The 26,464-nt window shown below is 40.0% G+C and overlaps 1 protein-coding gene across 1 annotated transcript; it reads right to left on the bottom strand.

The window, feature by feature from the left end:
- Nucleotides 1-8,303: 8,303 nt before the first annotated feature.
- LOC148026953 (elicitor-responsive protein 3-like) lies at nucleotides 8,304-11,086 on the bottom strand. Its single transcript, XM_087691490.1, has 5 exons — nucleotides 10,842-11,086; nucleotides 10,697-10,762; nucleotides 10,334-10,460; nucleotides 8,958-9,075; nucleotides 8,304-8,616 (listed from the first exon to the last, which is right to left on the bottom strand). The coding sequence occupies exons 1-5, from the start codon at nucleotides 10,906-10,908 to the stop codon at nucleotides 8,467-8,469; spliced, it is 528 nt and encodes a 175-aa protein (XP_087547616.1). The 5' UTR covers nucleotides 10,909-11,086; the 3' UTR covers nucleotides 8,304-8,466.
- Between the last annotated feature and the right edge of the window lie 15,378 nt (nucleotides 11,087-26,464).

The following is a 26,464-nucleotide window of genomic DNA, read 5'->3' as shown; positions in this document are numbered from 1 at the left end:
GTATGTATACAAGGGGCATGATTATGCAACCATCAAATTTTTTGTTGGGGTTGATTCAACACAGAATGGTGGCAATGTTCATGAAGTGGACAAGATCCAGAGTTATTTGGATGCATGATATATTGCTTTTGAGGCATGTTGGTGAATCTATAATTACCCATTGCACAATGAAAAGCATGATATGCAGCGGTTGCATGTACACTTTCCTGTTGGTGAGAAATATGTGGTGTTTCGAGATACAGATAATATACCAGATCTTGTGCAAAATGAAGACATTAAAAAATTTACTATTACTGAATAGTTTGTGTGCAAGCACATTCATCCAAAGGCTAGAACTCTTTGCAATCAAGATTTTGCAATGTATCATGTGTGGAATGCATGGCAAAAGATGTGGACAAAGACGAAGCATAGAAATACATGTGGTTGGATATATGTTCTGGAGCCTACCTGTGTGAGCCTTATTACCTGCGAATGCTTTTAACAGAGTGTCATGGATGTACTTCTTTTGAGGATTTGCATACTCTTGATCATATGATCTATGACACTTTTAAGGATGCTTGCATTGCAAGAGGTATGTTGGAGAGTGATAATCAGTATGATGTGTTCTTGGAAGAAGCTACCTCCATACAAACTAGTGCTCAAATTTGTACTTTGTTTGTTGCAAATTTGGTCTTTTATGAGCTTACTCAGCTTGGCCAACTATGCAAAAGGTTTTTGGTACCAACAGTAGAGGAAATCTTGCACAGATTGCAACTACAACACATGCATGTCTCTCTTGGTGTTCTATAACAAGAGGCATCTAATGTGGCCTTTGTTATATCTTCAAGACCTTTTATGCCATATAGGGAAAAAAATCTTTGATTTTGATGGGTTGCTAGAACCACATCAACCAAACTCTCAACTACATACTAAGCCCCTTTTCAAGATGAATATGCATATAGCACATTGTAACAATGTAGAGTTTCTGAATCTATGGAAGCAATGTTGAATAAGGAACAAAGAATCGCTGTGGATGCAAGTTTTGGGGATATATTCATTTTAGATGGTCTGGGTGGGCCTAGAAGACTTTTTTGTTAAGTTTTTGCTTGCAAAGTTGTGTAGTGGTGGTCATATAGCATCGACAACAGCATCGTGTGGCATTGTGGCCTTGCTTTTATTAGGTGGTTGTACATCTCACTCATGGTTTAAAATCCCTATCGAATTAAATAATCGATCCACTTGTAATATTCATGTTCAAAGTGACCTTGCTTAGTTGTTGAGATAGTTGAGCCTTACTTTGTGGGATGAGGCTCCTATAACCCATAGACATGCCTTTGAAGCAGTTGGTAGAACTTTAAGAGACATTATGAGTTGTGATAAGCCATTTGGTAGAAAGGTTGTTTTATTTGGAGGGGATTTTAGACATGTCTTGCAAATTTTTGTGGTATAGGGCACATGTGAATATATTGTTAATGATGTATTGTGTTACTCTCATTTGTGACATTATGTGAGGGTGTTAGGGCTATCTACGAATATGTGACTAGATGGTAACATGATGGACAATGGGTTCATTTGGTGGATTCAAGAAATAGGAAATGGAATATGCATTATTGAAAAATGTGATAAGTTATAGATTTCACCTAACATGCTGTTAAAAGAGGACTCTATTGAAACCTTGATTGGTAGTGTCTATTAGTAATATGTCCAATGTGGGTGACTATACATCGTATTTTAGTGAGCATGCTATACTTGCATCACGGAATACAAAGGTGGCTACTCTAAATGATCGTGCATTGCAATTGATGCCAAGAGAGGTTAGGCAGTACTATAGTACAGATTTGATTGTAAAGAGAGAGCTCATTTTTCTACTCCGTGGAGTATTTAGATACATTAGAACTTGGAGATACATTTCCTCCTCATTTATTGTTGCTAACAATAAATGCACCTATTATTCTCCTTAGAAACCTAAACCTAGGAAAAGGTCTATGTAATGGTACATGGCTGATATGTAGGGCTTTCAATAAAAAAGTGATAGATGTTGAGATAATAATAGGGGCAAATGTAGGTGAACAGGTTTTCATTCATAGGATTACTTTTATTTCCAATGCTTTACAACTACCATTTACTATGAAGTGGAGGTAGTTTCCCATTCAATTCACATTTGCTATGATGATCAATATGTCACAATGATAGACTTTATCCGTTGTTGTGGTTTTTATTCAAAAGCACCAATATTTACACATAGTCAGCTATATGTTGCATTTTTTAGGGTAAAATCCTTACATGGTGTGAAAGACTTGCTAGATGAAAAGGACAGGGATATGACCACAAACATTGTATACAAGGATATACTTCAAAAGTTGCAGTGATGTGCATTGCTTTTCTATAGAGCTGTGGTTATTGAGGACTGTGGAGGGTCACTATTCTAGCATATGTGTGAATTGCTGTTCATGCCATGTTTGGTTGGCATATACTCTTTTGGAAGTGGATTATTTTCCATGTATTAGTATTTATTTGACTTTTTCAAATGCCTATGCTAGAGTGGGGGTATTACCCAGCTTCTAACTATCAAAAGGAGCTGCAGTGCACACTGTGTGCTATAATGATTGATGATATAATAAGAAGAACACTTGTGAGAGTTGTTGAGCATTTGCATAATGATATCAATATAGACATTACACTCCTAGTTATTTTTATTGAAGTTGTACATTGTGGATACACTAAATGTTTTTAGGTACATATATACGAGGTTGACCACAAGAAGAAGTTTCAATACCCTCATACTAATAAGATATCGAGGCATTGGTTTAAGTATGGATTCAAGGATTCGGGTTGTTTTGTGACTTTGCATACCTACTGAATGGTTCACAAATTTTGGCCAGGTATTACTATTTTTGGAATGAAATGATATCTATTAGTTATTACATGTACTTGTATTGCGATTTTATTCAAATGCAAGTGCCAAAAAGAGAGGTAAGATTATCCATTCCCCATGCAATTACCAGTAAATACTATGGGATTGGCCCCTATTTCACATTTGTATGTTTTGTTCGAGGACAAAGATTTTGCTAATGATTCCTTGAAGAAGAGGAATATCTATTTTTATTAGGCTCCTTGGAGACATGGTTTTTTTTGTTGGCATTGGGCCATTTTTATAACACTTGGAATTAATTAGGTGTATGTAGACATAAAGTAGGATGTCTGCTAAGAAAACAAATGGAGGCAGAGGGAAAAATAAAGAAAATAGTTGAAGCTAACTAAAGGAGGAAATTAAGAAGAAAGAGCAAGATAAAATGAAGGCAATAAGAAAGAAGAAATATAGGATAGAAAAATAAGAGGAAGAGAAACTAAGGGTGGCAATAGAGCAATCGAGGAGAGATCAAGATTGCCTAAGCCAAGAGACAAAAGAAGAAGAGAAATACGAGAGAACCACTGGATTATCTTTCAAAGAATAGATGAGAAAGGAAATGCCTCCTTATGACAAGCATATAGAGAATGACTAAAAGGTATCTAGGAACAAGTGTCATTGAGTGTAAAATAAGGAAAGGAGAAGGTGCTTGAGGGAGTACCATCCATTGGACATAGTCTACCTCATGAGATTATGGATTTCCTATAGGGCTAGGTCATAGAACTTAAACAACTAGTTGAAAAGATAGAATGCATGAGAGAGGTCCATTGAAGATGCAAGATTAGTCTCCAATTCAAAAAGACATGACATTAGTAATAAAACGAATAGGCCCACTAGGGTGCCAATAGTATGCACTTTTGCCCCACCATCACACATGACGAGCTTTATAAGGTGCTACAAGAAGATAAAAAGAGAGAAAAGAGACTCCAAGGATGCTAGATGAAGAAAGGCCCCTACATTAAATAAATAGGAAGATAGCAATTTGAGAGGTTCTTGAGGAAAGTTAGGAGATCAAATCTCTTAAAAAAACCTTTGGAGGAACAAGAGCAAACAATCAAAAGTTAGCAAGGGGAAATCAACTACAGGAAGGAGAATTTAAAAAGATAACACTTAGAAAACAAGCTGCTTGCTTAAGAGTAAGTGATGATTGCCAAGCTCACCACTAACTTAAGAAATTCACAATAGCCTCATGAGAAGATTGTATTTGAGGGTCTACAAGAGACCGTGAGAGAATCACTGTTACACTCAATAAGACCCTAAAAGCAAAGACAAAGCACGTATAAGAGAGGAGTAAAGTATTGATCAAGCAACTAGTCTTGGACCTAAATCAAAGGACTCTAGAAATGAAAAAATTGAAGGAATAGGAGGTAATCACAAGCCATGTCATGTTCATTCAACAAGATATGTATCTCAAAGCAATAAAGGCTGCTATGAAGCCATCCAAGGGGATGACTTGAAGAGCATATGAAAGAAACTAGCAACAAGCAAAGTAGCTATTTTATATAATTTTTGCAATAGATAATCCAAGATAGAGATAGAACTTGCTAAAGAAGATATCATCGGGACTTACAAGGCTATAGGCTACACAAAGTGAGAAATCAAAGACATGGACTTCACTACAACACCAGGAGGACCATGAAATTCTAATGGTAGACCATGAGAAACAGACCAAGAACTAGTAGAGATAGTAGAACCACCAAGAATGACCTCACCACCACTAATTTTTTATGACTAGTGGGACATAGATCAAGAGAACAAGTTCTAGGAGTAGAGTGAAGAACACGTTATGGGGAGCCTTTAGGGAGATGAGCATGAAGAATTTGGAGTATCTGCTAAGGAGTTCAAATTGGCGATATTCTTATTGGCTTTTTGACTTTGTGATTCCACAAAACCTCATAAGAGTACTTCCTATCTCTACCATGGACATGTTCATCAATGTGGTGATTTTTATAGCTTGGAGATAATTTAAATAGACAAAGAGGCATTTCTCAAAGCAAGCAAAAGATAGCAAAGCTTGGAGAGAAAAACATGCACTTATATCAAAGGACACTTGTGAGGTTTGACCAGTATGAAGATGCAATATATTGGACACGAATGACCATGTTGGCTCACCTTTTGCAAGATGATGACTAGAAAGGAAAGAGATGATTTGGCATGCAGCTACTCTTACCAAGGTAGCATGGAGCTTTGTTTGATGTCGATAGGCATGGGATAGTCACCTTCCCAAGAATCAAAATGTAAACAATAAGGACTTTGACTGTACCTACTTATTCTAGCCAAGGGACTTAATACCATCATTCTTTGCATTTGTTAAGACATTTACAAAATGTCAAGATCTTGCCTTCCTAATCACTAGTAACTACTTTTTCTAATAATTTTTCTACTACTACCAAAAAAAGCCCAAAGTATACAAGGAACAACTAGCACTTGTATTCTTTGATGTGAATGTTGGAGCCAAGTGAGCTTCCATGTCTAGGATCATTCTCCACACGACATTCAAAAAATTAAGTGTGTCATGTGCAATCAATAGAAGGGTCATTTTATTTGGAAAATTTTAGATAAATTAATAATACTATATTTACAAAAGGTGTTTTTTTTTTGCATTGAAAAATTTTAAGTGCCTTAAGGGAAAATGATTCTTATTACTTTGTAATGTGTAAGTAAATGGAAAATTTTAACTACCCTTTGAATGCATACGATAGGGATGACTTCTTAAAGGTCAACCCTCTAGGCTTTCATCCCTTCCTTCCATAGTCTCCCATCTTGATATGGCTAGCCATCAAGGACTACTTGATGAGCGATGCTTGTCTTGCTCAAATCTTACAACCACTACTTGAAGAGTAAAACATTAAAAAAAAAGAAGTAAAGAAAAGAAAAGGTTGAGTAATAAAAGAGGGCAACAACTCACTTAACATTGCACTTAGGTGTCCTCAAGTTAGAGGAGTTTGATGGCCTCTGGGTTGGTTGGCTCTATCTCTAAACCCCTTGGCCATTTTCCTCCATACCACAAAATTCAAGGCATGTTAGGAATATGACACCCCCTAATCTTGCTAGATAGATCTATTACCCTAAATTCCACTGCACAATGACCACATTACTGATTGGATTCTCAAGTATGGAACACACTTAGAATGCTTTAGCAATTGGATTCTCAAGTTACATGTAGAATGTTTCAACAACCTACCGAGTGTTAGACCTATCTTCCAATTGCATTGCAAGAGCTTAGACCACTAGTATTTATCCGTTTAGCCACCATCCCTAGGGAGAGCACGAGGTTTCTTTTGGATACACCTCAAAGAAACACCCCAAACTATCAATCTCCACCGTATCTTCAACAACTCCCATCCAAACCATTACATCTTCATCTTTTGCATCCTTGTTGTTGAAGTTTGCCATTCTTACTACCATTAGCTACCTCTTTTCGATATGCCAAGGGACTAGCACTCATCTAGAGAGGGGAGGAAAGTTAACCCCAAATGGAGAAGGATATAAAAGGTTTTGAAATTTTTAAGAAACTTAAATTCAAAGGCTAGTCAAAGAAGTTAAAGGTCATTCAAAGAAGACAAGTTAGTGGATCAAGAGAAGGGACCAAGGTGCACTATAGACAAAACTATTAGCAAATATGAAAATTGATTACTTTCCAAGAAATCATAAAGATACAATATAGATGTTGCAAGTTTGTAGGGCATTGGAAAATTTACATAAAACAACTAGTTACCATTTAAGTCTATTGAGATGTACCTTATTAAAAAGTGAGAGCTAGGCTCACTCTCTAAAAAAATTAATAATATCTCTTGGAATCGTATTTTATGTTTTTATTTTTTATTCAATATATGCACATTCGATCCATAAGAGTTAATGAACAATTGCGAGAAGTCCTTTATCAAAAGAGCCACATGCATGTAATGAGTTGACTAGACTTGAGAAAGAGGCCAAGGGTTGAGGTGTGAAATAAGTAGAACCTCTCATTCTTGTGTGTACATTTTGAATCTCAAGTTTCTCTTCCACCTTCTTGAATCCACCATAGCTAATGCTTGAGAGAGAGAGAGAGAGAGAGAGAGAGAGAGAGAGAGAGAGAGAGAGAGAGAGAGAGAGAGAGAGAGAGAGAGAGAGAGAGAGAGAGAGAGAGAGAGAGAGTGTGTGTGTGTGTGTGTGTGTGTGTGTGTGTGTGTGTGAAAACTTGGAGGTTGAAGCCTCACTTGCTTCATTACTATTATTGTCCTCTTCTGTTCCCTCTTTGCATATCACATGGTGTTCTTGAGCCTCTATATTCATTTGAGAGAAAGAAAGAAAGTGAGGGACAATGTCTGATAAGCCATGGTGAGGTAACCTCAATCCTTATGTTTTCAACTTGTTACCTTCATGAGAACTCGCTTTATTGTAAAGGTTTTAGTTCTCTAGGCTCAAGTCAGTGGCTATCTTAGTTTCTAATGCTAAGGAATGACGCCAAGGGTGAGAAGGGGATTTTCCATAAAGATTTCAATTATCTAGGCTTTGGCTAACTTGGCGTAACTTATGCCAAGGGCCTCTAATCAAGAGATGTCGAAACTCTACCATGGAGTGTTGTATTTTCATGGTAGGTGGAAACATCACAACCTAGACAAGTCAATTACAACTCTCTTTCTTATTGCACCTTTAGGACTTATATACACACTTGATTATAATCCTATAATGTAGGATGTAGCATCAATCCAACTTATTTTGTACTTGGATGTAATTTACAAACATTTTAGTGCAACTTGTGCAAATATAAAAGGAATATAAATGTTAACAAACATCCACACCCATGGCAATGCTTCAATGCACCTTATATGCCCTTGTTTACATCTTCTCATGTATGCATTTCTTGCAAGTGCATCTAACCAATCTTGAATCCCTAACATAATACTTAGGATCTCAAACCTTATATACCTTGACAATTTTGGATTTACATATACATGACTAGTATTACTTGCAAACCGCTACATGTCGAACAATCGCTACAAGCTTGAGTAAACATATGCAATAGCTACAACCTTGCATATGATGCCAATATTTAGCATGAATTCCACTCAAAGTATAGTATCACAACAATATAGCTCATGTATACTTGAAACCAAAAAACATATTCAACAAAAGTGCACCAATAGAGAGATCATGACATTGGCAATGCACAATACCACTATAGCATCTTGCAAAACATGGCCTATGGTGCTATACAATATACTTAAGTGTGGAATGTAGCATGACACAAGAAATGCATAGATGTTTTGTTTTGTTTTGTTTTTTTTTGTTTTTTTGTGTGTGTATGTTGGGGGGAGGGGGGGTTTGAGGGCTTATTTCGACCACTTTCATTACAAATGACTATTTAAAAAAACTTGAGCAAGTAGAAAAATAGCAAACATTTGATCAAATGATAACATTGCATTTGCACATCTTTTAACAAAGTAGCATCTTCTATTAGGAGATAATATTCCATTATTTGTCAAAACATACACAACTTATGATACATCAAGTAAAATGGGCTTTACAAGTATTGAAGGAAAGTGTCAAGGCAATAAAAAGCTTGAATAAAGATTACAAAACGTACACTGCAAAGCTCAATACGACCCTTGGTTCCAACCTCCACCACTACCACCACCGCCACCATAGGGTCCATCATGCGTACCATGCAAGCTTTCATTTCCATAGTAACCTCCATGAGATCCATGACTTGAACTGTAGATACTTCCTTCATGAAAACTAGGCCCCTGCTAATAACGACAATGTGATGCTAGGGTACCCACATTTAATATAATTATACAAAACATGCATTAAATTAGGATGTTTCGATATTCAAATGTGATTTTTCTACTACTTAAGTAATAACATAAGTGGTGAATGCAAACAAGTTCTTAGTAATCACTGTAAGAAACTACATGGGTGTAAAAGGAAAACGAGAAAAATCTTATTTACCACCACCACAGATTGTAGCACACCACCATACTTTTTCAATGAAACTCAAACCCACTATGTTTGTGAGTAATTTTAGATATGCTCTTTCATGCCATGTTTGACAATTTTTTAAATGCATATTAGATTAAAAACGCACCTTGGGTGTAAATGTTAGGGATAACTTCACCTCCCCCTTGAATTTACCACTACTTGTGACAACATTATAGGATGTGGTTGGAACACTTCCAAGCCTGCGGACACTTGCTAGTGGAACCCTACAAACATCAAAACCCTTTATTTTAAATTATTTCAAAACAAGTATCATTCGACTTGGCAATGAAATAGAATCTTGACATTAAGTGGAACCCTACAAACATCAAAACTCTTTATTTTTAAATTATTTCAAAACAAGTATCATTTGACTTGGCAAGGAAATGGAATCTTGACGAGTAAAGGTAACAATTTGCTCATTCATCTACCTCCTTTATAAATAATACTTTCTGGATGAACACCAAAGAAATGATAAACTTAGAAATAAAAGGCCACAATATAATTAGAAAGTAGTTTGGACATTGTCCTAATACTCTAAGCATGCCCATGGAAGTCAAGGGTCATATGTTTTCCATAGAAACATGTTTACTTGGCGATCATGAATTGAGTATGTTTACAAATAAACTCTATCCCCTAACATTAAGCATACTCATGTAATTAATTGAGAGTTAGGGGCTCAAGGAGGACATATTTGAAATACATCATATTTTGATTAACATTGGACAATTTATAGGATTCTCATGCAAAATGGATATAAAACCTTAGAGAACTTTTCAAGTATCTAGAGAAAAATTGGACGATAGTTCTACTAGAAGTCAATTTCTTTTAAGGTCAATCTACCTACAACATCTGAATAATTGAGTGGGGATACCATATAGTTGGAGGAGCTAGCAAAAAAAAAGGTCCCAAAACGAGTAATAAATTTTAGGTACAATTGTGACCTTGCAACATGACACATTGCCTTGGACTAATGGGTAATTGATCTAAGTAGGGTCTTTCTATTGAGGGAGGGAGTTTGCTAGTATAGCTGGTAAACAAGAGGTCATGTCCTCTCCAATGTGTAAAGGATTGCGAATGCCCAACCCTTAAATAAGTGTTTTGATTGGTTAAAGCTTACAAAGTGGACGTCTGTCATTTGGTGTGCAAGCATCCTAAGGATCGAATCCAAATCCAACAACTAGGTGGCTCTGTGGTGTGCTTACCTTGGGAGCGAGGGCTCCTCTTCTACCTTTGTATGGAAAGACAATGCAGGAGCTGCCCTTTGACCTCCACTAACTCACCCCCAAAATTTACCAATTGGTCTACGTGCTATAAAGTGACATCTCTCACCAAAGCTATCTTTAAAAAAAAGGCGCGTTTACCCATACAACAGCAGACTATAGAGCGGGAGGGTTGAACATTGTCATCCGGTGATGATGGAAACGCAGGCAGATAAATGAATTGCAGAAGGGATGTTAATTATTGGTTAGAAGGGCATCATACGTTACAGTGCCAAGCTCGTCGTCGGCGGTTATGAGATCTTCGTCCATGATTCGGAGGGTGAGCTCCGAGACTCCCTCCTCGAGCGGGAACATGAATCTCTGGTTCCATGTGGGGTTGCTGCCTTGATCTGCGCATAACATATACAGCGCAGGAGAAGAAGTAATTACACAGAGGAAACAATCTCTCTCTCTCTCTCTCTCTCTCACAGACACTGCTTTGCCAGAAGAAAGCCATGAAGCATCCCATCAAACAAATGAGAGAGACTCTCTCTCTCAGACAGACACTGCTTTGCCAGAAGAAAGCCATGAAGCATCCCATCACACAAATGAGAGAGAGAGAGAGAGAGAGAGAGAGAGAGCCTACTTCTGGCGACATTGCTCTTCTGGCTGTGACTCCCGCACCTCACAATGGCGTAAGCGTCCGTTTTAGCTGCCAATAAGACAAGAAAGGCATCAGAAATCTGTGTGTGCCTCTGTGGGGACTCTTCTCATGCTATGCGCGCGCTTACAGAAGAAATCTCCGGATTTGAGGTCGTGGGCTTTAACCAGCAGAATTTCGAGAGTGCCGGAAGACATCTCTCTCAGGAGATCGCGAACCAGGAATTCTCTCTCTCTCTCTCTCTCTGTGTCTGTCTGTCTGTCTCTCTCTCGCTGTGTACGCGTCCCTCGCTCTCGTAAATATCGGCGCCTGGCAGAGTTCGTTGACTCCTTCGTAGATTTGGAAACTTGCTTTCTTTTTCGTAAACACGGATTTCTGGGAAAGACATTCTTTTTGCGTAAACCCCAAAACAGCCCAGGTGCATTAATCCATTTCTCTATATAGTACTAGCATTCTGTGCGCGCTATTATATTACGAGACGGTTCATGCTATGACTCGGCGGCCATATCGTATTTGCGTGGGCGGATGGTCGCGCAAGATGGTCAAAAGTTTTTTTGTTGGGGAGGCTGCCACAACAACAAAACCTTAATCTTCTATTATTACTGATAATGGAAGATTATTTGGTCCTTCTATTAGAACCATCTATGCTACTCTCAATATTTGCACAAAAGCTTCTCCCAAGTCCTACATGGCACAACATGCATGATTCCAAACAGAAAAAATCCAAATTAAAAATCCATGCGCACTGAAGTATAGTTAAATTGTGTTCTTCAACCAGGTGTGATGGTCTAGCCCTTAAAGACCCGCACGGGACCCCCTTTGGACCCCATCTAGGCCCTGGAGCAGCTATAGACCCTTCCCCCAACTTTGCCATCTTCCTCTCCATCTTCACCCAACATGCAACCATTCGTTTACCCTCCCGGTGCAAGGAGCCTTCCTCAACACATCTGGCCATTCTTTTACCCTTGCGGCTCATGAGCTCTTCACTCTCGGCCATTCGTTTATACTCGCGGCTCATGAGTTCATCACACCCGGCCATTTGTTTACCCTCGTGGCTCACGAGCTCCTCATCACATCCGGCCATTTGTTTATACTCGCGGCTCACAAGTTCTTCCTCACCTTTCTCCTCAAAACCGGCCGTTCTTTTATACTCGCGGCTCATGATTTCTTCATCAGGGTTGCCCGTTCTTTTATCCTCCCGGCGCAAGGAGTCTTCCTTATCACCCTTTCCTTCACCCAACTCATTTCCTTCTTCAACTCATCACCATTCTTCATCTCCGCATCCGCATCAGAAAAAACACAAGGTCCCAGTTCATTTATGCTCGCTGGGCCGGACGAGCCTTCCTTCACCTCCTCATCAACACTCCTCAAAAAATCATCTATGCACATCATCTCATCCTCCTCATCACCTAACTCAACACCACACTTCATCTCACCTTCAGCACACAACTCCATCACTTCATCTCCTTTCCACTCAACACACTTCAACACCTCAACAACCTCAAACATAATTTTCTTCTTTTGCTTCAACTCCTCATGCACATTCTACCTCACCACCACATCTGCATCTTGCTTCTTCACCGTGCCCTTTTCATCAACACATACTCTTTTCAAACAAGGGGTTGGCAACTTTGCCTTAACACACACCACATCCTTCCCTTTCCCACCAGGCACTTGGCCATCAACACACTTCTTAGCAAAATCAACTTGAGAGGCACTCATGGCCTTGGCATTCGGCACCACACCACGTTGCTTCAAACCCTTTTGCATAATTTTCATTAAATTCACAAATTGGGGGTCCAAAGGGGTCCAAAGGGGGACCCGCGCGGGTCCCTGACGTTTGGACCATCACACCAAGGCTAGGCAGTCTGAGATAGACTCCTTGTGTTATAGAATCCGAGATACATGCTCGACTTTCTTATATACTTAAAATATATATGGTGAATATTATGTTGGCACAGAGGGAGAATAGATGAGAGAAAATAAAGATGTAGAGAGAGAGGTACAGAAATTGGCAACACAGTAGGGACTGGTGGAAGATGGGCTAGTTACCCCCCCCCCCCCCCCTTGTGGAGTTATATTATTGACAAGGAGCAAGCTCCTCTGCTACACATAAGCTAGTTCTTACTTGTAGATCTTGGAAACAAGATCACAGTTCTTTGCATGGTATACAACTGGCTAACACTTGCACAGCTTGGAAGTTGGCACCTTTTGATCCTTTTTGAGTCTCCTTCTCTCCTACACAATATGTGTAGGGCTCTCCTCTTAGCGCTTGATTTCAGCAGAGCTTCCACAGTACTTGCATCTTCTCTTCCTCTTGGAACTTGATTTCGGTAGAGCTTCCGTAGCACTTGCACCTTCAACAAGGCTTCTACAACACTTGATTTCAGCAGGGCTTCCGCAGCACTTGCACCTTCTCTTCTCCTTTTGGATACGTGCAAAGTAATGTTTCCTTCACCTCTCCCTTACACCCAAGGAGAGCCTCCTCTTTTATAGGCTTTCAAGAGCTTCTCTTCTTGGAGAGAGAGTTGAGTTGATCTTCATGCAAGATGTGGTTGTTCCACTCTGCAGCACTAATTTCGAGATATCTCTTTGTGCATTGTTTGAATGAAAAAATGTCCAACACGAAAGTTGTAGATCTCGTTGTTTTCGATAACCCTTTTGGCCCATTTTTAGAGATCGTTTTTCTATTGCAATATAATTTAAAAATGGATTTTCCAAAAAATAACTTTTTAAACTATACTCTTAACTTGTGGTCCATGTAACCACCTTGAGTCATAGATGAGGAGAGTTCATTAGATTGCCTTGGGCCTCAATCTTAAGATTGAATTTCACAAAAAAAGCTTGTGACCTTAGAAAGAGAAAATCACTTCTCTCCTCACTTCCAGAGGATCACGTCTCTCATTTTTCTTAGTGAGAGAATTCCCTCTCTTGTCTTTCTTAATGAAAGAAAAGGCCTTAAACATTGACTTGTAGAGGAGAGGATGACCCCAAATGAATGCAATGCTCATTACACACAAGTAAACATTCCTAGGCATCCCTGGATGCACACATAAATACATATACACAATGCTAATGCACTTCCTTTTCTTAGAACTCAATCATATTAGGCACAGCAAGCTTGACAATGTGGCATGCACAAAATAGGCCCATAGATGGAATCCAATGAATATCAACAGACTCACAAGCATGGGGCCATATTGATTCCACCTTTCTTAGCTTTGCATGAGAGGCAAGGAATCTTCAGATTGGCCATGTTGTGGGTGGCATGAATTTGTTCGAACTATGCTCACAACTTCTTACAATGTGTGGCTAGTAGTCCTTGTTGTGCAACATTTTACTGTTGAGCTAAACACACTAACAATCTTTGGAGAGACTTCTATTGTTTTAGAAGCTACAACTCACCTTGGTGACTATTTCTCACCTTGTCTCTTGACACTTTGACATAATTAACCAAGCATCTTCCTCTCTATCCTAAGAAAGTAAGAACACAAGACTAGCTTCAAGTTGTAGTGAACTTACCTATCTTACCTTTTTACATTGTAGTCCAAAAGCTTGAAGGCTCAAAGATGCTTCTACGATCTCAATCAACACAATCCAATGCTATTGCTCCTTTGCATCCACCATCAAGCACACCAATGAGTCGAGAAGCTAGTAAAGAAGAAGAGAAAAGAAAGAAGACGAGACAAAGAGCTTCACTTCCCTTAGTCTCTTTCTCAACACACTTCTCAGTTACTCTCTCATTCACATTCAACAATGGAAGCAAGATGATAGAATAGAAGAAGATAATAGAAAGCTTCAATAGTTGCACTGATAGAGCTTTCACAGCATGGATATGCTAAAAGGGTCAATACAACTTAGACTTCTCACCCTTATATAAATACAAATTTGGGTTAGGTTAGGTCACCTCTCTAGGACGGTGCACCATCTTAGGGTTAGGGTTTGCACCCCAATTTGCATTCTAGGGTTTGTGCCCTTGTGAATTAGGGTTTGCACCCTCTTTTGGGTATCTTACTCCCTTTGTGGGATCTAACCGGTCATTCCTTGAAGTATACTTGTACCTTAGCCTTATTAGACCATGCCTACACTAATGCAATGGCAAATACATGTGCACAACCCATGCAATAGTTATGGGTGTGACAAATACAATGTGGGAGACAGATACAATGTGCACGAAAGTGAGCCTAATGGTCACAAAATAATACATCCATGATAATTTGATGATGTCCACGAGTACAAAATAATATACAAGTGTCCAAAATAATACAATGTAGCTCCACAAAAATAATATCCACTAAAAAATAGGCACTTGCGCTTTTGTAACCTTCTTAAAATACGGTTAACATTATTTCCCCTTAGACGAGTGCCCCAGTCCCATGGCACTCATGCCATAGGTAGAATGTTGGATCTTGCACTGAAGATGTAGAATGCTAGAAACAATCCTTGAAGAAGTATTAGTCCTAATAGAGAAGTGAGGAATGTGGCTGATGAAGAACTAAAAAACTAGTACTGAGGACAATGATGCTCTTGCTAATGTTGTAGATGATGTCTAAAAGACGTGACTTGATGATGGTAGCATGAAGGATCAATTATGGTTTTGCTCTGGTGAAGAAGAAATCATGGAACAATGAGGATGCAGAGACCACCAATGTTGATGATTCTTCTGATCTTCAAATGGTCCTTCACAAGAAAATCCTGCAAGCCAACCTGTGTGCTCCCTAAGGGGTGTGTCCAACCTACTTATGCAATGATTTGTGCACGTGCAAGTGCAATTGGGATATGGATTGAAGCCTGAAGTGTTTTCTCGCACATAAGGACCCAATTGGTGAAATCTTATTGTGCAATGAAAAACTCAGGGTAGTTGGTCATCTGAGTAAGGCCAGGATGTCCTGCCCTTGATGTGCCCTAAGATTGTGTAGTGAGGGGAAGACTACACAACTAGAGACGGAGGTAGCTGTAGTGGGAGCTTACACTCAACCACCAAGTCCCACGGACTGCTTATTATTTCAAGCATTTCTCAAGTGAGCACAAATGACTATCTCTCACCTAGCCGACGCGCCTTTGATCCTACGGGGGTGTAGTGAGCTTGCCTTGATACCCGAATGAGTAGCCTCCTCCCTCAAGAAACTCAGTAGCTCCATGATTTGTGATGCAAGCTCAAGCATCCTCAAGCCTCCACCTTCAAGCTCCATCATCCATAGCCATGTGTGAGACAAGAGAAGGGAAGAGAAGAGAAGAAGAGAGGAGATGATGGAGAGCTTCTTCTCCTCGATTCCTCACCCTCACACTCTTACACTCCCTCTCTCAAGCACACACGAATAAGCAAGAAGGAGAGAAGAATAGAAGAAGAAGATATCACTTTTGCCACACACCCAAGAATGAGCTTCTTCATTCACTTTTTACCTTTTATACGAAATCCTAAATCCCTTTTGGGTGGTCATCCCCTTTTTACATGGCCGGACAGCCCTCTTTCCTATTGTCCTCTTATCTTCCTAGCTTCTTTTCTATTGCCCGTCCATCCTTACAATTTGCATAGGAGGGAGCCTGGCACTCTTTTACAAATTTTTTGGGGGTGCCTTGCATTTAAAAATGCTATTTTGCCTTTGACTTAGCTTTTGAGGCTGCCCTTGTGCTTTTGGCCGTTTCCCTTCCTACTTCTTCCCTTGTGTCCGATTTCCTTCAAGGCAACCTTTTTCAACTTCTGACTTGTGCTTTTTCACTTTTTCTGCTTTTTCTTGTGTTGCAGTTAACATAACCCCCTCCTAGCTGAGTGCCAGTCCCATGGCACTAATGGGTAGTAGTTGGAAAGTGAGGTGGGTGTAGCCAGATGGCTTTTTGAGTTTGTATACAAGCCCTTGCTAAGGATGGTGTTGGATGGATCTGCCCTTTGAAATTGAAGATGGTGTTGGAGCGGGTTCCTTCCTGACACTGACAGTGGGTGGATCTGTCCTTCGAAATTGAAGATGGTGTTGGATAGATCCTTCTTGGAGAATGGCGATGGCCGGATTTGTCCTTGAAATTGAATATGGTGTTGGACAAATCCTTCTTGGAGAATGACAGATGGATGGATCTGTCCGTGAAATTGAATATGGTGTGGGACAGATCCCTCCTCATGTCCTCCAAGGTCGATATGACATGATCTTAACCTGTAAGACAAAGTTGTGCACTTCCTAAGGGGTGTATCTGCCTCTCCGTGTAGTGCATGGTGTAGGTGCCAATGGAACAGGGAGTTGGGTCAAGAACCTCAGGCAAGCTTGTGGTGTTGTCCCACACTTGAGGATCTAGTTCGTGCATCATTCTAGGTGTAGTGTGTGGCTTAGGGAGACAGGTTTAGAAGTCTTGCCCTTGAGGTGCCCTAAGTGTGAAGTGGGTGATGGGGCTAGGTAAAAAATCCTAAGTGCAGTGATTGTGCCACTCACATGATTTCAGGGACTTAGTCTTTTCTTTTCTTTCTTTCTTTTTTCTTTTATTTTCTTTATTTTAAAAATTGCATACATATGTCGAGAAGCTAGTTGTCATCATTTGAGTCGTGAGAGGGTGGTTTTGGAGGCTTTAGAGATTTTTCAAGGAATTTATAGCTTTGCATGTACCCTTTGAGGTTCAGAGGTACTTGGAAGGTGGTGGTGGAAAGAAATGGATGATTGCAGTGAGTGAAGCGGCTATCATTCATATCTTCTAGGAGGGCTAGGAAAAATGAGGGGAGTAGAGTAGCTCGCATCATTAATCTAGCCATAGTGTAGCTGTCTATGCCATTGGGATAAAAAAAGAGTGTTGGGAGGAGGCGGTGCTCTTGTGGTGTCGGGTCTTGCCTTAAGAAATCTAAGATAGTTATATGTGGTGATGAAGGTGGGATCAGGGCAAGAAGAGAAATGAAGTGGACTATTGAGGCATATAGGTCCTCTGACGTGAAGACTAGGGCTTCTTTGGGCTTAGTAGCATTCGCATTATAGATCAATGGAAAGTCATATCTGCTGTGGATGCTTGGGTTAAAATCCACTCCTACCCTTCTTGGATATGACATGAAAGTCAGGTTTTTCCTTTCGAAGGGTAGGGTGTTACAAAATGCCATCTAGGCATCCATGTTTACATCCAAAATGCACCTTCTCCACATCAGTTGGCATTCATAGCCTTTCATTGTTCTGGGCACTTCAAAAACTTTGTTTTGCCAAAAATCTACATCCTCCTTCTCCCATAAGGTAGGGTTATGTCCCCTCTTGGTTGTCTCCTAGCCTCCTTTTGACATTAATTACATCTTTCACCACCTTGACTGGCAGTACTCTACACAAGTTTGTGGGAAATTGGAAATTAAAGTTGAAGGGCTTACGAGTAGTCTCTTGTTGTTCCTAGATTATGAGTTTAACATTAAAGCTCGCTAGGAAGTCATCTTGGCTTGGTGAGATAGGTGCTATTGGCGCTACTATTGGTTGAGCTTTCAACCTCCTACGTGCTTGCTCTACCATCTGTTTTCTCTTCCTTTTAAGTGCATCTTTCATTTATGTAGAGGTGTCCACTTGCTGCTGCTCTTTTGGTTGAGGGGAAGGGGGCAGTGAGATGAGTTCTTCCTCTTGAGGTCCCATCTCAAAACTTGTTCCTGCCTCTTCCTCTTGTCTGTTCTCCTATTGTACTTCCTCAGTGTACCCTAGGGCATCCAATTCTTATGGGGTTAAGCTTGCCCTTAGTAGATGACTCCTTTGTTCTTTGAGGCTGAGACTAACACCCATTGGTTGCACTGGCAAATGCAATCTTGCTCTCATAGCCCTACAAGCAATACCCAGCTTCCTCTTCACTTCTTCTATTTGAGTGATATCCATGATTGTGTCAAGGAAGGCAATTGTTGGGTCTCTAAGCTCACTTGAGCGACCTTTGATTTGCTCTCTACTAACACTTTATCTCCTTCTGCAGCACGGGTCAGAGAAGGTGTGCAAAGTCCTTGACTCGTCTTTGATTATGATTAGCCCAATCTTCTACTCTTCTTTTTATTTCTTTGAGACTCTCCCCTTGCCTTTGAGCCAGGACCATTAGTCTTTGCTCTTGATCTTCAATCTCTCTCTCCAATCTCTTTTGCCCCTCCTACCCCAAGGCTGCCTTCTTTTTCAAATTTTCTATCTCCTTTTGATATCTGCATGCCCTTTCCTCTCTTACTGCTTCTAGCATATCTGTGGCATATTGGACATTCTCCATTTCCTCTTGCAGATTTTCATACAACCTTGCCATCTCATTGATATGTTGCTGCGTCCTCACTAGGTTCTGTTTCTCCTTAGCCAGCCTTGCTTCCCACTTTCCTTCTTCGTCCTCCTTAGCTCCCCGAGCTTTACTTTCGGCTCATGTATTTCTTTTTGGCACATAGCTACTTGGCAGGTCTTCCCTAATTGGAATGCCTCCATAGACTCCTTTTGGGCTTTCAACCTTAGCCACTACTACCTTCTTATCCTCCTTTCCTTTCTCTAGCTTTGCGAGAGAAGCTCTTGGATGTACTCATCACAGTTGCAGGTGGCGTCAACATTGTGGGAATGAAGGTCATGGAGGTCTCCACCCTCTGCCTCTTACAGTCCTATCTCGACTCGGCGTCTACTACTATCGCTCTCTTAGTTCTTGCCTCGGGAGTTCCTCCACTTGCCCCTTGGGTCATTTTCTTATTCACTAAGAATTGCACCCATGTCAAGACGTTGTTGGCATCAATTTTAGGCATGGAGCCTTGGGTGGTTGTGGTTGTAGGGGTGGTGGTGGGCACTAGGAGAGTAGGGACAGGATCCATTAGTCCCTTGCCCTTGCCTTCTTTCACTAGAGGTGGCATGATCTCTAGAACTTGGACACTTGAGCTTGGCCCTTCTTCTTGTGGTGGGCTCATGGCACCCAGCTCTTCTTGTCTGCACTGCTGTTCTATTCACATGTTCATTGCTAGCGCGATATCCTCTTCTTCCTTCCTTCTCAATTCTTCCTCTCTTTCAACTGCCTTCCTCCTTTAATACTATATTAGAGAATTTGGGAATCTCCCAAGTTTCACTCTCAAATTAGAAATAAAGATTTGACCATGTGGCTAAATCTTAATCCCTTTTTTGAAGATGGAACTTGGTACTATCGTCTATATAGTATCTAGAAAAAATTTCACCTTCAAGGAAGGGGGTAACAATTTGACCATGTGACCAAATATTAAGCATCCTATAAATTCCCGAAGTATATGAAAATTCCCAAACTCCCTAATATAGTGTTCTTCTCTCCTGTTCGATTCTCTTTGATTCTTCTTTTAACCTCTCCGACTCCTCCTTTTCCTTCTTTTTTCTTTCTTCCTCCGCTTTCTTAGATTCTTTCTTAGCCTTTTCTAAGTCTGGCCTTCTCATTTTTTCTGCTTTCTTCTTCTTGCTTCACATGTGCAGTCTTTTTATTTGCTTTCTTAGCCCTTCCACGGCTAGATTGTGTTTCCTTTTCCTTCTCTTCGTCACTTATTTTTCTTTCACTGGCCCTGCTCTCATTCCATGGTGGGGAGGCGACCTGTCCGTCGACCCCTTCTACTTCATCCTTTCGCGTCTCTTTCACTACCTTTGGATAAGAGCCATCAAAACTCCCCCATACCCAATGAATGAGGCTTTCGATGATGGTTTATTTCTTTCAGCTCCACCTTTTGATGTTGAGGATTCTCCAATTGCTAGCTTGCTTCTGAGGGCCAGTACCTTGGTTAATTGGTAGATCGTCTTTCTCACATAGCCATTCCAATTGACCTCATCCAGTGTGAGTGGGCTGCCAAGCTCTCTAATGTGGGCACACTAATTCCATGCATAAGCGAATTATGCCTTTGGCTGGAGAACAGGGAGTCGATGACCTTTGCTTGGAGCCTTATCTCTGGGTCAGGGATGTCTTGGATGCTGATGCCATCATTGGTCAGAACTTGGTTCTTCTTCATGTTCAACATGGCATAGACATCTCTTTTCGATCTCCTTTCCATCTTGGGTTCTAGCCCTAGTGCCACCTCCACCAAGGCTTTACTGAGTTGGACCTATACCTACTTGGCTCCTACTCCTCTTCCAACTATCACCATGCCACATTCTTTGTTAGGATTGTAGGTTCTTAAGAACTCTATGCATTTGGTGTTGTTAGTTTTCGGCCCAAATTTCACGACGTATTTTGCTAGATTACATTGTTCTATGACTCTTTTGGCAGCCTCCTCCTTGGCCATGGCTTCTCCAATGTTGTGGATAGTTCTGAAATTTAGCTGGCTGTAGGCATGATTCTCGAGGGAGATGTGGTACCTTGCCCTTTCTTCTTTCATGAATGGAAGCAGATGGGCTCAATCCTGCTATGTTGCCATTTTGAGTTCTTTCCATGATACCATAATTCACCATTAGTGTCCTTAAGATGATTTCTTGTTGAAAGATAAGCAGGAATTGATTATGCTTTTATGGAAAGAATAAGATGCTTAAGTACAAAAATAGAAGTTTCCTTCAAAGCAGTCCATTCATTTCAAAAAATTTATGACACTTTTCCTCAATCACAATTTGATTTTCATCCACTATTTTTTGCTTTTGGACATTGATTGAGCCTTTTTTCCTTGCATGTTTCATTCACTTTACATGTTTGATTCACCTTACCCTCTCCCCTTTGGAATTGAGAAGAATCCTTCCTAGGATTAATGTTTGAGAGGTCAAGGGCATTCATCACGTGCTCTTGGTGTTTTACTTCCGCATGAGCCAAGCATAAAAGTTCAAATTGTATTCTAGAGTAGCATAGCAGTCCATGTTAAAAGGACAGATGCCTACTGGAGTGATGTAGGTGAGAACATCCGTGAGGAAGTCATCGGAGTCGAACCTTCTAGCGATGTGTAGCTCTTCTTTAGTAATGACTCGATCTAGGTAAGGGTGGCTCATGACACGATCTTCCAATGATCGATTGCGAGTGATGGCCAATATCGTAAAAGAGGTAGAAGCTATGTACGTGGGATCATATTTAGAGGTCTTAATGGCGCGTTGTTGCTCAGCATCAATTATGATTTGGCAACCTTCTTATTCCCACTAGAGTCGAAGAGCATACCACTTGCGTAAGAAGGATGAGTCATTATCGGCTAGCTTGTGGATTTTGTCCAACTTTTGGCTCATGGTAGTAACTCTACTCTTGCTATAGGAGACAATCAGTTGTTGTTTAAGGGCTTGGTCTCGAGATATATCAGCAGTAGCGATGAATTCCTTTGCAATCATGGGGGATTTTACTGTCACGAATTCGTATTTCTCCCAGGTGCATGGCATGGAGTGGACATCCGATGCTAAGGATGGATCAAGTAGACCTAGGTCTAAGTGCTCATAGTTCTTAGCAAGTAAGGTGAAAGCAGCATCTAGACCTAGGTCTAAGTGCTCATAGTTCTTAGCAAGTAAGGTGAAAGCAGCATCTAAGCGCTTGATGTAGGTGACCAGGTCATCTTCTATGTTTTCAGCTAGGTCTTTAACCAATGTGAGGATCGATCATTATTTTCATAAGATAGCTTAAGACCTGCTAGCGGTGGATAGGGTCGAGATGAGCTAGACAAGGGAGCTTCTAGTGACTGGACCTTGGGCTTGCGGCTAAGAGGATGTGCTACACTCAACTTGAGGCTCCTTGGGGATGGTCGAGTCAATGGGATTAGACTGTAGTTTTGGTCAATGGACTTGATGTAGTGTCAATGGCTCAGTGATCTTAGGATCTATAGGTTTAGTAGCTATGGGCTCTACAAGCTTGGTTATGAGGGTCTCTTGGGACCTTGGTTCCTTAATTGCTGTTCGATCTCGCATGGATGGGTTTGAGGGTGGCACTTGAGTAGTGCCCTTGATAGTTTTGGCTTTAGGCACCCATATCCAGGCATTACCCTCGTAATAGCCCTGCGCTTGCAACAAGGTTTTGGGAACCCATCATGGCTTGACCATTCATCTTTGCCTATATCACATGTTTTGCTTCGTCCTAGCTCTTGGGTGTGAGTTTCTAGCATTGCGAGGTCATGTGTGCCGGCTTTTAGGAGGTGGACCTTTGTGCTTAGGCATCCATTTGAGATGTGGTTCTTGGGCCTTAGCTCTGGTTTCTGTGGTTTCTGGCATTGAGGGTTGGCGGGTTGTGACAAGCCATGATCCCCATCCTTAGGCTTTATAATGGGTTTCTCTACTAGTGGCTTGGTGGACTTTGATGGAGTCACGCAGCCCTCTTGCTGAAAACCATGACTATACGTACGTTGCTGATTGTTAGGTGAATGCGTTGTGACTAGTAGTTGACATTGCACAATGCTTACTTCTTAAATGTATATCCTAACAGTGATTTTGTACCCACATCCTTTGTATTTGGCAACACATAAAAGCACTGCAATGGGGTCTTTGGCAAGTGACTCATGCTATATGTCACATGCCTAAATGGATTTTGGTTGCACCATTTCAATATCTCTCAATTATTGATCATTATAGCCTATGTCATGCAAGCGATCAATCATCTGGCTTTTAGTTGGTCAACAATGTGAGCTCTTGCCCTTGTTCAACACTAGCCAAGATACCTATATCAAGTTCTGATTGAGCTTTGAGTTCCTCCACACCATCTATGCTTTTAGATGATATAGTGCAAATGGCCTTTTGATAGAGCCCTTGCTGTAATGACATTTCATGTTTATAAGTTGCTGTGTCGTGAAGCTTTAACTAGCATTCCTTGAGAAGGGAATGTGCCAAGTCTGTGAGAAGTTGCTGCAACATCTCCTCATAAGATTTTTTGGCTCTCTCTTCAGCTTGATTGGCAACAGTTAGTCAGACTCATTTCGATTGTATCTTGTACCATAGTGAAGGTTACTTTTATATGTGCTTGAGTTTGATGTGCTTCTGCTAACTCTCTAATGAGAGTTGCTATCCTTGCCTTTTCCTCCTCTAGCTGGACCATAAGATCTGCCACCTGAATTGGATTAATTTCTTCCCTTTTCCTCATAATCTCAATATCTTGTAACTACTCTCTTAGCCCCTCCACCTCCATGTTGTTCTCTATAATCTCAATCTGTAAGTCATGTAGGGTTGAGTGCCTCAAAAATGTGTGATGAACCATTCTCTCTTCCTCATACTTCTTTTGCATTTCAAACTTTTCCTGAATTGCATGTTCTTTGTCTTGGATTGCTCACTCTTTGTCTAGTTTTAACTCCTCACATAAGAGCTCTAATAGACCAAGACCACCCAAATCTATTGATGCCCTTGTGCATTCTTTTGAATTAGTTGAAGTCTCAATGGGTTGTTTCTTTTCTATGCAAGAAGTGACTATAACATCTTCATGCCATTTACCCCTTTCCAACACATTGATCTTGGTCTGCATGGTCTGTAAGGTGGTCTTGCATTAGGAAAAAAATGAACTCACAAATGGGCCCTTAAAAATAATATAGTTTAAGATGTGGGCTTGTCCAATAGGAAGGCTAGATGTTGACATCCATGGAGGGTGAATCTTCTCTCAATCTTGGGTTTTCTGTTAAAAAAAGGGGTAGTGGGGGATTAAAAAAAGGGAGAATCAATAGTATACAAAATTTGAGTTTCTCTCACCTCGTATTTCCCCCCTTTTTTTGGAGAAATTTCAATTTCAATTTTTTTCCCTCTCACGAAATCAGTTTGACCCAAAAGTTGAGCAACATACCACTTTTCCTCTCTTCTCTATACTCGTGAATTTTCGTCTCCATTGAAGCTCACTGCTGAGAGTAATTAGGATTTTGAGCGTTTTGCTTACCTCTGTACTTTCTTCTCCATGCAGCTTTAGATTTTGGGCAAAACACATGCGTCCATCTCTCTTTGCATTTTCTCTTGTTTGCTATTTTTTCAATAGGGTTTGATGTTGTTTCTTACTGTTATTGTTGTTTTATTGCAGAGGTTGTTTGGGGTAGGAGACAGAGGTGCTCATCTCTCTCTCTCTCTCTCTCTCTCTCTCTCTCTCTCTCTCTCTCTCTCTCTCTCTCTCTCTCTCTCTCTCTCTCTCTCTCTCCCCTTTCTTTCCCCCCTCTCTCTATGTGTTGTTTCTCTTTTATGTTGTGTTTTCCATAGAATTTGATGTTGGTTCTAATTGTTGTTTTCTTGCAGAGTTTATTTGGAGCAAGAGGCAAAGGTGTTAATCTCTCTCTCTCTGTTTTTTTTTTCTGATATCTTTTCAATACAGCATAATGTTAGTTCTAACCCCTGTTGTTGTTTTATTGCAGAGATCATTTTGGGTGACATTGCATAAGTGCTCATCTCTCTCTCCCTCTCTCTTTCTCTCTCTGTGTTTCTCTTTTCTACTATTTTTTAGTATACCTTCATGTAAATACTAACTCTTGCTATTGTCTTTTGCAGAGATCAATTTGGGCAAGATTGGATAGGTGCTCATTTCTTTCTCTCTTCTGCATACTCACACACTCTCTCTTTCTTCCTCTCTACATTATCCCTTTTCTACTATCTTTACAATAACGTTTGATGCTAGTTCTAACTTAAGGATCAATTGTTGTTGCAACACTTAACACAAGGTAGAGCAGAGATTATGTAGCTCAATTTACAGGTAAATCTGCCATATTTTGTGGTGCCAAAATTTATTCATTTAATTAGTGACTTTTATGTTTGATGGGATTGATTTTTTCTTATGTCCATCATTTGCTATGGGTTTTGATTAGCAATGATTCAATCTTATCTTCAGTAGATCAGCTTATAGGTACATTGGCCCTGTTTTGTATTGCTTCTATTTATACATGTATCTAGATATTTTTTGCTAAAAGGAATTCATGCAAGTATTTTTGTTAAAAGGGATTCATGTAGGTGTTTTTTTTTTACATGCAGGTATTGTACAATGTTTAGGTGAAACATATAATTCTCAATTGACTATTTTGATGTGGTGAGTGATTCCTTTGTGCTAGATGATATGGATCTATTGGAAGTCGATGGTTCAAAAATCCTCTGCTTTATTGGTCCTATGTGTCCATTTGGATCTCTATGCCAATTGGCAATGATCCATGAAACTCTTGTATCATATTATCCATATAACACACAATGTGTTGAGTCTTAGAATATCTCAGGTGTCAATCCAATGTGCCTATTAAGATTTGTATGCCATGTGGCAGCTATCCTTGTAACAACTACTCTATAATACCCACATTTCATACAATGTATTGAGTCAAATCAGACTCCTCTTCATTATAATAAAATTTATTTTGGTGAAATTCTCTGAGTATTCTTGTGCTATTCTTTGCATTATATTTCATGTAAATGGAATGATTAAAGTGATGCCTTGAAATTGAATCTATACTTTGTGTCGATGTATATATCCACATGTGTTTTGATATCGATGTTTATGTTTGTTTACAAAAGTATAAACATCTCTTAATGCCATGTTGATTTGTATGGCATATTGGTGATTACTAGACATACTTAAAATGCTTATTATTTAGGGGTTAATACATACTTCTTTACATCTAATGCATAGGTTATAATGCTTGAGAGAAGAACAAGCATTCTCTCGATAGAAGTACGTAACAGAAAAGATGAAGAAGGGAATTGGATCACTGATACGTATCATTGCTCGTCTTGGGTACATATGCATCCAAGTATGAAGGGAGCTTTCAGGGTGAAAGCATCTGCAATTGTAGATGTATCAAAGCACTGGAAGGGTAAAATTTTAGCTCTCAGACACAAGAATGTTGATTTTCACTTTGTAACAGAGGCGTTTGTACAACATGTATTCATGCAAAAACAAATACATATTGGGCCCATTGTGTCCTTTCAACAAAACATTGCAAACGGTAAGTATTTGCAACTAATTGAGAATGAG

Source organism: Lygodium microphyllum, chromosome 13, assembly GCF_053477565.2.
Source record: "Lygodium microphyllum isolate KBCC chromosome 13, Lygodium_microphyllum_v1.1.10, whole genome shotgun sequence".
Taxonomy (NCBI): domain Eukaryota; kingdom Viridiplantae; phylum Streptophyta; class Polypodiopsida; order Schizaeales; family Lygodiaceae; genus Lygodium; species Lygodium microphyllum.
This window is presented reverse-complemented; position numbering and strand designations above follow the sequence as displayed.